The sequence below is a fragment of the Coturnix japonica genome, unplaced genomic scaffold (genome assembly GCF_054131305.1).
Source record: "Coturnix japonica strain WE unplaced genomic scaffold, WE-NBRP24 Scf043, whole genome shotgun sequence".
Taxonomy (NCBI): domain Eukaryota; kingdom Metazoa; phylum Chordata; class Aves; order Galliformes; family Phasianidae; genus Coturnix; species Coturnix japonica.
This window is the reverse complement of record NW_028188946.1, coordinates 3068314-3080630: the sequence shown is the minus strand read 5'-3', so window position 1 is coordinate 3080630 and position 12317 is coordinate 3068314. Positions and strand designations below refer to the sequence as shown.

Here is a 12317-nt window from a genome sequence, read left to right as displayed (position 1 = left end):
ATAACGGCCATATCCCCCCATAACACCCATATCCCCCCCCAGGAGGGCCAGCAGCTGTTATTGGAGCGCCCGTCGCTGGCGGTGCCGGTGGGGCAGCACTTGGCCGCGGTCCGTCAGCGCTGGTCGGAGCTGGAGGACGCGGCGCAGGTTCGGGCCGAGCGGCTGCGGGCGGCGGGAGCGGCTCAAAGGCTGCAACGAGGATACGACGACCTGGAGCGGAGACTGGGGCGGCTGGAGGAGCAGCTCAGGGCGGGGGAGACGGGGCCGCGCTGGGGGCGCAGCTACGGAGACTGCAGGTGGGTCAGGGGGGGATTATGGGGCAGTGGGGGGGGATTAGGGGGGGATTATGGGGGATTAGGGGGGTTTGGGGTGGGATTATGGGGCAGTGGGGGGGATTAGGGGGGATTAGGGTGGGATTATGGGGCAGTGGGGGGGGATTAGGGGGTTTGGGGTGGGATTAGGGGGTATTGAGGTGGGATAAGGGGGCTATGGGGTGGGATTAGGGGGATTAGGGGGGGATTAGGGGGTATTGAGGTGGGATTAGGGGGCTATGGGGCATTGGGGTGGGATTATGGGGCACAGGGGGTGGGATTAGGGGGGATTAAGGTGGGATTAGGGTGGGATTAGGGGGCTATGGGGTGTTGGGGTGGGATTATGAGGCATTGGGGTGGGATTATGGTACATTGGGTGGGATTAGGGGGGATTAGGGTGGGATTAGGGGTATTGAGGTGGGATTAGGGGCTATGGGGTGTTGGGATGGGATTATGGGTTGGGGTGGGATTATGGGGCGTTGGGGTGAGATTTTGGGGCATCGGGGCATGATTATGGGCACTGGGGTGGGATTATGGGGTGTTGGGGTGGGATTAGGGGGTATTAGGATGGGATCATGCAGTGGAGGGGTGGAATTAGGGGGGATTAGGGGGTTTGGGGTGGGATTAGGGGGTATTGAGGTGGATTAGGGGGCTATGGGGCGTTGGGGGGGGATTATGGGGCACAGGGGTGGGATTATGGGGCACAGGGGTGGGATTATGGGGTATTAGGTGGGATTATGGGGCATCGGGGGGATTATGGGGTATTAGGGTGGGATTAGGGGCGTTGGGGCAGGATTTTGGGGGCAGTGGGTGGGATTATGGGTTGGGGTGAGATTAAGGGCTGGTTCCAATGGGATTACAGTCTGGTTCCAATAGGATTAAAGGCAATTTCCAATAGGAATTAGGGGCTGGTTCCAATGGGATTTAAGGTCTGGTTCTATTAGATTAAGGTCCGTTTCCAATGGGATTAAGGTCCGGTTCTAATAGGATTACGGTCCGTTTCCAATGGGATTAAGGTCCATTTCCAATGGGATTAAGGTCTGGTTCTAATAGGATTAGGGGCTGGTTCCAATGGGATTAAGGTCTGTTTCTATTAGGATTACGGTCCGTTTCCAATGGGATTAAGGTCTGTTTCTATTAGGATTACGGTCCATTTCCAATGGGATTAAGGTCAGGTTCCAATAGGATTAAGGGCTGTTTCCAATGGGATTAAGGTCTGTTTCTATTAGATTACGGTCCGTTTCAATGGGATTAAGGTCTGGTTCTAATAGGATTAAGGGCCGTTTCCAATGGGGATTAAGGTCCGTTTCCAATAGGATTAGGGCCCGATTCCCAATCCATAACCCCCCCCCCGATCCCCCCCTCAGAACATGGAGTCGCAGGTGGAGCAGTGGTCGCAGGAGGTCGGGGAGCTGAACGCGGCGGCGGCGGCGCTGCCCCCGGAGCCCCCGGGGCCGAGGAGGTGGGGGAGCGACAGAGCGCGGTGGGGACCCGCATCGTCCGCCTCATCGAGCCCCTCAAGGAGCGACGCCGCGTCCTCCTGGCTGCAAAGGAGCTGCAGCAGCTGGGCCACGAGCTGCAGGATGAGCTGGTGGGATGGGGGGGAATGGGGGGGAATGGGGGGGATTAAGGTGGGAATGGGGAGGGATTGGGGTGGGATTTGGGAGGGATTGGGCAGGAATGGGGTGGGATTAAGGTGGGATGGGGGGGATTGGGGGGGGATTAAGGTGGGAATGGGGCGGGATTGGGGAGGGATTGGGGCAGGAATGGGATGGGATTAAGGTGGGAATGGGGTGGGAAATGGGGGTGGGATTGGGGTGGGGTTAAGGTGGGATTTGGGAGGGATTGGGGTGGATTGGGGTGGGATTAAGGTGGGAATGGGGCGGGATTAAGGTGGGATTGGGGTGGGAATGGGGTGGGATTTGGGGGGATTGGGGCGGGTTTGGGGTGGGAATGGGGTGGGATTAAGGTGGGAATCAGGCGGGATTAAGGTGGGATTGGGGTGGGAATGGGGAGGGATTGGGGCAGGAATGGGAGGGGATTGGGGTGGGATTAAGGTGGGATTGGGGTGGGATTAAGGTGGGAATGGGGTGGAATGGGGCGGGAATGGGATGGGATTGGGGTGGGATTGGGGTGGGATTAAGGTGGGATTGGGGTGGGAATGGGGCAGGTTTGGGGTGGGAATGGGGTGGGATTAAGATGGGATTGGGGTGGGAGTTAAGGTGGGTTTGGGGTGGAATGGGGCGGGATTTGGGGGGGATTGGGGCAGGTTTTGGGGTGGATTGGGGAGGGATTAAGGGTGGGATTGGGGTGGATTGAGGCGGTATTAAGGTGGGATTGGGGTGGGGTTGGGGAGGGATTAAGGTGGGATTGGGGTGGGGATTGAGGCGGTATTAAGGTGGGATTGGGGTGGGATTGGGGTGGGGTTGAAGAGACTGGCATCGCAGTGGGGCTGGGTTGGGGCCGCGGTTCAGGACGGGGGTTGGGCCGCAGCCCCCGCCCCACAGGAGCCCCACATCATCCCCCTCCCCACAGCTGTGGGTCCAGGAGCGGCTGCCCCTCGCGTCGCAGCAGGACGTGGGCAGCGACCTGCAGAGCGTGGCAGCTGCAGCTCAAGAAGAACCAGGTGGGGCTGGGGGGTGGGGGTGGGATTTGGGGGGGTGGGGATGGGGATTGTGAATTGGATTGGGGTCTGAATGGGGCTGGGATTAGGGGTGGCATATGGGTTGGATTGGGTTGGGATTGGGGCCAGGATTATGATTGGGATTGGGGTTAGGGCTCGGGTTATGAATGGTATTTGGGGCTGTATTTGGGTTCTGAATGTGATTCTTGAATGGGATTGGGGCTGTATTTGGGTTCTGAATGGGATTGGGGCTGTGTTTGGGCTCTGAATGGGATTGGGGCTGTATTTGGGTTCTTAATGTGATTCTGGATGGGATTGGGGCTGTATTTGGGCTCTGAATGGGATTGGGCTGTATTTGGGTTCTTAATGTGATTCTGGATGGGATTGGGGCTGTATTTGGGCTCTGAATGGGATTGGGGCTGTATTTATTTGGGTTCTGAATGGGATTCTGAATGGATTTGGGCTGTATTTGGGTCTCAATGGGATTGGGGCTGTATTTGGGTTCTCAATGGGATTGGGGCTGTATTTATTTGGGTTCTGAATGGGATTGGGGCTGTATTTGGGTTCTCAATGGGATTGGGGCTGTATTTTATTTGGGTTCTGAATGGGATTGGGGCTGTATTTGGGTTCTTAATGTGATTCTGAATGGGATTGGGGCTGTATTTGGGTTCTTAATGTGATTCTGAATGGGATGAGGCTGTATTTGGGTTCTCAATGGGATGGGGCTGTATTTGGTTCTTAATGTGATTCTGAATGGGATTGAGGCTGTATTTGGGTTCTCAATGGGATTGGGGCTGTATTTGGGTTCTGAATGGATTGGGGCTGTATTTATTTGGGTTCTGAATGGGATTGGGGCTGTAGTTATTTGGGTTCTGGATGGGATTGGGGCTGTATTTGGGTTCTCAATGGGATTGGGGCTGTATTTGGGTTCTTAATGTGGTTCCGAATGGGTCTGTTCTGTGTCTCCCTCTCCCCCCCCAGACCCTCCGCCGGAGCTGCAGACCCGGCGCTGCCGCGTGTCCGAGCTCCTGGAGCGTTCGGGCTCCGCCGCCGCCGTGCGCTGCCCCGAGGCCAACGGGGTCCGGGAGCTGCGGGAGCGGCTGGGGGCGGCGTGGGGGGCTCTGCAGGAGCACAGCGACAACAGGCAGAAGCAGCTGGACGCCGCGTTCAGGCTTGCAGCAATACTGCTGCGACGTCAGCGACGTGGAGGCCTGGCTGGGGGAGCAGGAGCTGCTGCTGATGGGGGACGAGAAGGGAAAGGTGGGAAGGGGGGATTATGGGGGGATTGTGGGGGGATTGTGGGGGGCTGGGGGGTTGGGGTGGGATTGGGGTGGGATTAGGTGGGGTTAGGTTTGGGCTGGGGAGTAGGAGCTGCTGCTGATGGGAGAGAAGGGAAAGGTGGGAGTGGAGGGTTTGGGTTGGTGTAAGATGTCCCTATAACCTATAACCCCATAACTGCCCCCATAACCCCATAACTGCCCCCATAACTGCCCCCACAACCCCATAACTGCCCCCATAACCCCATAACCGCCCCCATTAGCCCATAACTGCCCCCATAACCCCATAACTGCCCCCATAACCCCATAACTGCCCCCATAACTGCCCCCATAACCCATAACTAACTGCCCCCATAACCCCATAACTAACCGCCCCCATAACCCCATAACCGCCCCCATAACCCCATAACCGCCCCCATAACCCCATAACCGCCCCCCATAACCCCACAACTGCCCCCATAACTGCCCCCATAACCCCATAACTAACTGCCCCCATAACCCCACAACCGCCCCCATAACCCCACAACTGCCCCCATAACCCCATAACCGCCCCCATAACCCCGTAACCGCCCCCATAACCCCATAACTGCCCCCATAACCCCATAACTGCCCCCATAACCCCATAACTGCCCCCCTGTACACGCAGGACGAGCAGAGCACGCTGCAGCTGCTGCAGAAGCTGCTGCGCACGGCGCAGGCGGTGGAGAACTACGCCGACAGCATCGCGCAGCTGTCACGGCAGTGCCGGGCCCTGCTGAAATGGGGCACCCACAGAGGTCAGAGCTGCCCCCAATGTCCCCATTGACCCCAATGTCCCCATTGACTTTATTACCCCCATGTCCCCATTGACCCAGTATCTTCAATGTCCCCCAACACCCCCATTGACCCCCCAACATCCCCATTGGCCCCAGTGTCCCCCAACATCCCCATTGTCCCCATTGACCCCAGTGTCCTTAGTGTCCCCCAACACCCCCATCACCCCCATTGACCCCAACACCCCCATGTCCCCCATCACCCCCAACATCCCCATGTCCCCATTGACCCCAGTGTCCTTAGTGTCCCCCAACACCCCCATTGACCCCAACACCCCCATGTCCCCCATCACCCCCAACATCCCCATGTCCCCATTGACCCCAGTGTCCTTAGTGTCCCCCAACATCCCCATTGACCCCGAACATCCCCATTGCCCCCATTGACCCGTGTCCTCCAACACCCCCATGTCCCCCAACATCCCATTGACCCCCAACATCCCCATTGACCCCAGTGTCCCCCAACATCCCCATTGTCCCCATTGATCCCAGTGTCTTCAGTGTCCCCAGTGCCCCATTGACCCCATTGTCCTTAGTGTCCCCCAACACCCCTATTGCCCCCAACACCCCCATGTCCCCCATTTGCCCCCACTGATCCCATTACCTCCTTCCTCCCCCCCATAGCGAGGAGCTGAGCCGGCGTCAGTCCCGCGTGGACCGTCTGTACGTGGGGCTGAAGGAGCTGCTGGAGGAGCGCAAGGCGGCGCTGGAGCAGCAGTGGTGGCTGCAGCAGCTGGGCAGGGAGGTGGGAGACCTGGAGCATTGGATCGCTGAGAAGGAGGTGGTGGCTGGATCCCTGAGCTGGGGCAGGACTACGAGCACGTCACGGTGAGGGGGGGGGCAGAGGGGGAATGGGGGGGGGGGGTGTTGGATGGGGGTCCTGGGGATGGATGGGGGTCCTGGGGATGGATGGGGTCCTGGGGGGGAGTTGGGGTTGGATGGGGGTCCTGGGGGTGGATGGAGGGTCCTGAGAGGGAGGTGGGGGTTGGATGGGGGTCGTGGGGTTAGATGGGGGGCCTGGGGGTGGGGGGGGTTGGATGGGGGTCTGGGGGTGGATGGAGGGTCCTGAGAGGGAGGTGGGGGTTGGATGGGGGTCGTGGGGTTAGATGGGGGTCCTGGGGGTGGGGGGGTGTTGGATGGGGGTCCTGGGGCTGCATCCTTTGGGTCCATAGCCACACTTTGCTCCACACTGGGGGTCCCGGGCTCATCATCCCTGTGTATCCCCCCCCCATCCCCATTCCCCCCTTTCTCCCCATCTACCCCCTTTCCCCCCCATCCCCATTATCTCCCCCCATTCCCCCATCCCCATTATCTCCCCCCATCCCCATTATCTCCCCCCATCCCCATTATCTCCCCCCATCCCCATTATCTCCCCCATTCCCCCCCAGCTCCTGCAGGGAGAAGTTCCTGGAGTTCGCCAGCGAGACGGGCAACGTGGGGCAGGAGCGGATCTCGGCCGTGAACCAGATGGTGGACGAGCTGATCGACTACGGCCACGCGGACGCCGCCACCATCGCGGAGTGGAAGGACGGCGTGAACGAGGCCTGGGCCGACCTGCTGGAGCTGATGGAGACGCGGGCGCAGCTCCTGGCCGCGTCCCACGAGCTGCACAAGTTCTTCAGCGACTGCCGGGAGCTGCTGGGGCAGCTGGAGGAGAAACGGCGGCGTCTGCCGAGTTGTTGAGGCCGGAGCCGCGTCCGTCGGCCGGGGGATGCAGCGGGCGCTGGGCGGCTTCGAGCGCGACGTGGAGCTGCTGGCGGCGCAGGTGAGGCAGCTCCAGGAGGGGGCGGCTCAATTGAGGACGGTGTACGCGGGGGACAACGCGGACGCCATCGCCAAGAGGGAGCAGGAGGTGCTGAAGGCCTGGAAGGAGCTGCTGGCCGCCTGCGACGAGGGGCGGCTGCGCGTGGCTGATGCTGCAGAGAGAGTTCGGTTCATGGGGGCGGCCAAGGAGCTGCTGGCCTGGATGGACGGGCTGCTGGGGCAGATGGCGGCCGGGGACAGGCCCAGGTGGGGCTGGGGGGAGGAGTGGGGGGAGGGGTGGGGGGCGGCCGTGGGGGTCTTTGGGTTGGGGAAATTATGGGGGTCGTTGTGTTGGGTTTATTATGGGGTCTTCATGTTGGGTTAATTATGGGGGTCGTCATGTTGGGTTGACCATGGGGGTCTTTGGGTTGGGGAAATTATGGGGGTCTTCATGTTGGGTTAATTATGGGGATTGTCATGTTGGGTTAATTATGGGGGTTTTTGGGTTGGGTTAATTATGGGGGTCGTTGTGTTGGTTAATTATGGGGTCTTTGGGTTTGGGTTAATTATGGGGGTCTTCATGTTGGGTTGACCATGGGGGTCTTTGTGTTGGGTAATTAATGGGGGTCGTTGTGTTGGGTTTATTATGGGGGTCTTTGGGTTGGGTTGACCATGGGGGTCTTCATGTTGGGTTAATTTGGGGGTCTTTGGGTTGGGTTATTATGGGGGTCGTTGTGTTGGGTCAACCGGGGGGTCTTTGGGTTGGGGAAATTATGGGGGTCGTTGTGTTGGGTCAACCAGGGGTCTTTGGGTTGGGTTAATTATGGGGGTCTTTGGGTTGGGTTAATTATGGGGGTCTTTGGGTTGGGTTAATTATGGGGGTCTTCATGTTGGGTTAGTTATGGGGATTGTCATGTTGGGTTGACCATGGTGGTCTTTGGGTTGGGTTATTATGGGGGACGTTGTGTTGGGTTAATTATGGGGGTCTTTGGGTTGGGGTAATTATGGGGGTCTTGGGTTGGGTTAATATGGGGTCATCAAGTTGGGTCAATGGGGGAGGTCTTTGTATTGGGTTACTTATGGGGATTGTCATGTTGAGTCAACCAGGGGGGTCTTTGGGTTGGGTTAATTATGGGGGTTGTCATGTTGGGTTAATTATGGGGGTCTTTGGGTTGGGTTAATTATGGGATTGTCATGTTGGGTTAATTATGGGGATTGTCGTGTTGGGTTGACCATGGGGGTCTTTGAGTTGGGTTTATTATGGGGGTCATCAAGTTGGGTCAATGGGGGAGGTCTTTGTATTGGGTTACTTATGGGGGTTGTCATGTTGGGTCAACCAGGGGGGGTCTTTGGGTTGGGTTAATTATGGGGGTCTTCATGTTGGGTTAATTATGGGATTGTCATGTTTGGGTCGACCATGGGGGGTCTTTCAGTTGGGCCAACCATGGGAGGTCTTCATATTGGGTCACCTATGGGGTCTTCATGCTGGGTTACTTATGGGGATCGTCATGTTGGGCTGACCATGGGGTCTTTGTGTGGGGTCACCTGTGGGGGCTCAACCCACCCCCCAGGACCCCCATCCCACCCCACTGACACCCCACTCTGTGGCCCCCCCCACCCACAGGGACGTGACGATGGTGGAGGTGCTGATGTCGTCCCACCAGGGGCTGAAGAGCGAGATGGAGGCGCGGGGCCGCAGCGTGGCCGCCTGCCTGGAGCTGGGCAGGAGCCTGGGGCTGGGACAGGGCCCCGCAGCTGAGGAGGTGACGGGGGAACATGGGGGGACATGGAGGGCGGTGGGGGGGGGTATCGGGGGGTGGGGGAGGACAGTGGGGATATTGGTGGGGGTGGCGATGGGGCGGTGATGGGACATTGGGGATATTGGGGTGGTGGTGGCAATGGGGTGGTGGCATTGGGGATATTGGTGGGATATTGGGGTGGTGGCAATGGGGTGATACCATTGGGGTGCTGATGGTGGGGTGGCGTCACCCTGGGGTCCCCCCCCCCCAGGTGAAGGCGCTGGTGGAGCAGCTGCTGGCCAAGAAACAGGAGGTGGCCGAGAATGGGAGAAGCATTGGGAATGGCTGCAGCAAAGTGAGTGTGGGTGGGTGGGGGGTCGGGGGGCTGCGTTTGTTGGGGGGCTGAGGCTGCTTTGGGGGCGGGATCAATGGGGCACAGCCCGGCACGACGCCCCCCAGCCTTCACCCCATTGTTCCATGGTTCATCCATGGACCCACTGACCTGGTCTGTCCGTCTGTCTGTCCGTGTTTGGTCACCTCTCTGTCCCTCTGCTGCCCAAATTCATCCCATTCCCCACCTGCCATCATCTGTCTGTCCATCTGTCCATCTGTCTGTCTGTCCATCTGTCTGTCTGTCCCTCCATCCATCCCCACGTCCGTTTCTCTGTTGATCGGTGAATCCGTCCTTCTGTCCATCCATCCCCAAATCCATTTCTGCATTCATCCATCTCCGACCCCATTGACCCCACTGACCCCACTGCCCCATTCCTCCTCCATCACCCCCCCCACCCACCCCATAACCCACCCATCCCTCCATTACCCCACCACCCTCCCCACTGCCCCATCCCTCCCTGCATCACCCACCCACCCTCCCCATTGACCCAAACCTCCATCCCTCCATTGCCCTATAACCCACCCCATGGCCCTATAACCCACCCCACTGACCCATCCCTCCTTGCATCACCCCACCACCCACCCCACTGCCCCATCTCTCCCATCCCTCATCACCCCATCACCCCATCACCCACCCCATTGACTCATCCATCCCTCCATCACCCCATAACCCCCACTGCCCCATCCCTCCCTCTATCACCCACCCCATTAACCCATCTATCCCTCCATCACCCCCCATAACCCACCCCATTACCCACCCCATTAACCCATCCCTCCCTCCATCTCCCCATCCCCCCTTTCCCCCTCCATCCCGTTCCCCCCCTGGCCCCGTTGCAGCGCTGGAGGTGCAGCAGTTCGCGCAGGACGCGGTGGTGGCGGACGCGTGGCTGACGGCGCAGGAGCCGCTGCTGCGCAGCCAGGAGCTGGGGGGCAGCGTGGACGAGGTGGAGGCAGCTCATCCGCCGCCATGACGCATTTCGACGCGCCGCCGCCGCATGGGAGGAGAGATTCAGCTCCTTGAGGAGACTCACCACGGTACGGGAACAATGGGGGGGAATGGGGGGGGGGGACATTGGTGGGGATAGAGGTGGGGGGGGTCCCAGAATGTGATGGATGGGGAGTCCCTATGGATGTGGGACATCAATGGATGGGGAGTCCCTGTGGATGGGGGGCATCAAAGGGACCCCCTAATTGGGGGGGGTCCCCATTGGTGGAGGTGAGGGGGGTCCCAGTATGTGATGGATGGGAAGTCCCATTAGATGGGAAACCCCAATGGATGGGGGGCATCAAAGGGACCACAGTGGGGGAGGATAAAAGGGGGTGGGGGATAAATGGGGGTGGGGGTCCCCATTAGTGGGGATGGAGGTGGGGGGGTCCCAGAATGTGATGGATGGGGAGTCCCGATGGATGGGGGACATCAAAGGGGACCCCAAAGTGGGGGGGGGGGGGGGGGAATGGGGAGGGGAAAAGGGGGTGGGGGGTGTCTCCAAATCATGGAGCCACTCCAAACGTGGGGACCCCCCCCCCCCTTTATTCCCCCCCCTCATTCCCCCCCAGCTGGAGAAGCTGAAGGCAGAGCAGAACAAGCAGCCGCCCACCCCTCTGCTGGGCCGCAAGTTCTTGGGGGACCCCCCCCCTCCGACGCCCCCCCCGACCACCCTCAGCGCCGCCGTGACCGCGGGGGCTGCACCGCGACCGGGGGGGGACGAGCCCCCCGAGCCCCCCCAGCCCCGCGTGGGTTACGTGCGGCAGGAGCTGCGTCCCGAGCGCCTGCAGCCCAGAGTGGATCGAGTCCAGGATGGGGAGGGGGACGCGGAGCGGGACCCCCCCACGGCCACACACCCCAACGCCGCCCCCCCCCCCGAATTGGGGGCGCCCAGAGGGGACGGGGGGGGGACGGGGGGGACACGAAGATCGTGGAGAAGAGGAGGGAGAGGAGGGAGAAAAGGATGGACAGGCAGGAGTCCAGCGAGCAGGAGGGGAGGCACGGGTACGGGGGGGGAATGGGGTGGGAGTGGGATTAATGGGATGGGAATGGGAATGGGATTGGGGTTAAAGTGGGATCAGGGTGGGAATGGGATGGGAATGGGATTGGGATTACAGTGGGAACTGGGGTGGGATTGGGATGGGAATGGGGTGGGATTAGGATGGGGTTGGGATTGGGATCGGGGTGGGAATGGGATTAATGGGATTAATGGGATTAATGGGATTAATGGGATTGGGGTGTGATTGGGATTTGGGATGGGGTCGGGATGGGATGTGGCTGTGTATTATGGGATGTAACATAGGCTGCCCCCCCCCCAGCAAAGCCACATTGGCCGACATCGTGGAGCAGCTCCAGGAGAAGGAATCCAGCGCCCCCTCCCCAAACGCCGTGAGTGCCCCCTCCCCTTTATTCCCCCCCATTCCCTTTATTCCCCCCCATCCCCTTTATTCCACACCATCCCCTTTATTCCCCCCCCCATCCCCTTTATTCCCCCCCCCATCCCCTTTATTCCCCCCCCATCCCCTTTATTCCCCCCCCATCCCCTTTATTCCCCCCCATCCCCTTTATTCCCCCCCCCCATCCCCTTTATTCCCCCCATCCCCTTTATTTCCCCCCCTTCCCCTTTACGCCCCCCCCCCGTTTCGGTCCCCCTCACCCCCCCCCTCTAAACCCCCCCCCCCCCCCGCAGCCCCGTGACCGTGACCCCCCCGGCCGCCTCCCCGCCGACGTCCTCCCTGACCGGACCCCCCGCCCGGACCGACCCCGCGCCCGGGACCGGCCCAAACCGCGTCGTCGCCCCCGGCCCAAGGACGGGGCTGGGGGGGTCCCGGCGAGGGCAGGAGGTCGCGATCGGCCCCAGCCCAGGGCGGAGCCCCCCCCCGCCGCCGCCGCCGCCCCCCGCCCACACGGTGCAGCACGAGGGGACCCTGCTACGGAAACACGAGCTGGACGGACCCAAAAAGGCGTCAAACAGGTGGGGGGGGGTGGGGGGTTATGGGGGGGGGGGTTATGGGATGGGGGGGGATGTGGGGTTTGGGGATTATGGGATGGGGGGGTTATGGGGCGGGGGGGTTATGGGGTTTTGGGGGGCTTGGAGGGGAGGGGTCCTATGGGAGCTGGGGGCGGTGGGACTCGGGGTCCGGCCATGGGGGACCCTACAAGGAGGGGGTCAATTGGGGGGTGTTGGGGGGTTATGGGGTTATGGGGTCTGCCCCCACCCCATCCCCGCTCTGATCCCAATCCCATCTCCATCCCATCCCACCCTAATCCCAATCCCATCCCCGCCTTAACCCCATCTCCATCCTATCCCCAATCCCATTCCCAATCCCATTCCCAATCCCATCCCCAATCCCATTCCCAATCCCATTCCTACTCTGTCCCAATCTCAATCCCATCTCCCTCCCAACCCCCCCTGCTCCCCCTGGACACCCCTATG

General features: G+C 60.5%; 1 protein-coding gene across 1 annotated transcript in view; it reads left to right on the top strand.

Moving 5' to 3' along the window:
* SPTBN4 (spectrin beta, non-erythrocytic 4) overlaps positions 1 to 12317 on the top strand; it is a 55981-nt gene that overhangs the window by 41563 nt on the left and 2101 nt on the right. Inside the window, 25 exon segments of the mRNA XM_085531603.1 lie at positions 43 to 247; positions 250 to 296; positions 1679 to 1754; positions 1757 to 1902; positions 2847 to 2937; positions 3916 to 4106; positions 4108 to 4194; positions 4858 to 4963; positions 4966 to 4987; positions 5645 to 5811; positions 5814 to 5860; positions 6422 to 6692; positions 6695 to 6724; positions 6727 to 7030; positions 8388 to 8526; positions 8774 to 8822; positions 8825 to 8857; positions 9733 to 9845; positions 9847 to 9930; positions 10453 to 10746; positions 10749 to 10885; positions 11200 to 11269; positions 11571 to 11708; positions 11711 to 11755; positions 11758 to 11855. Of these exon segments, the coding sequence (XP_085387729.1) occupies positions 43 to 247; positions 250 to 296; positions 1679 to 1754; positions 1757 to 1902; positions 2847 to 2937; positions 3916 to 4106; positions 4108 to 4194; positions 4858 to 4963; positions 4966 to 4987; positions 5645 to 5811; positions 5814 to 5860; positions 6422 to 6692; positions 6695 to 6724; positions 6727 to 7030; positions 8388 to 8526; positions 8774 to 8822; positions 8825 to 8857; positions 9733 to 9845; positions 9847 to 9930; positions 10453 to 10746; positions 10749 to 10885; positions 11200 to 11269; positions 11571 to 11708; positions 11711 to 11755; positions 11758 to 11855 (2990 nt within the window).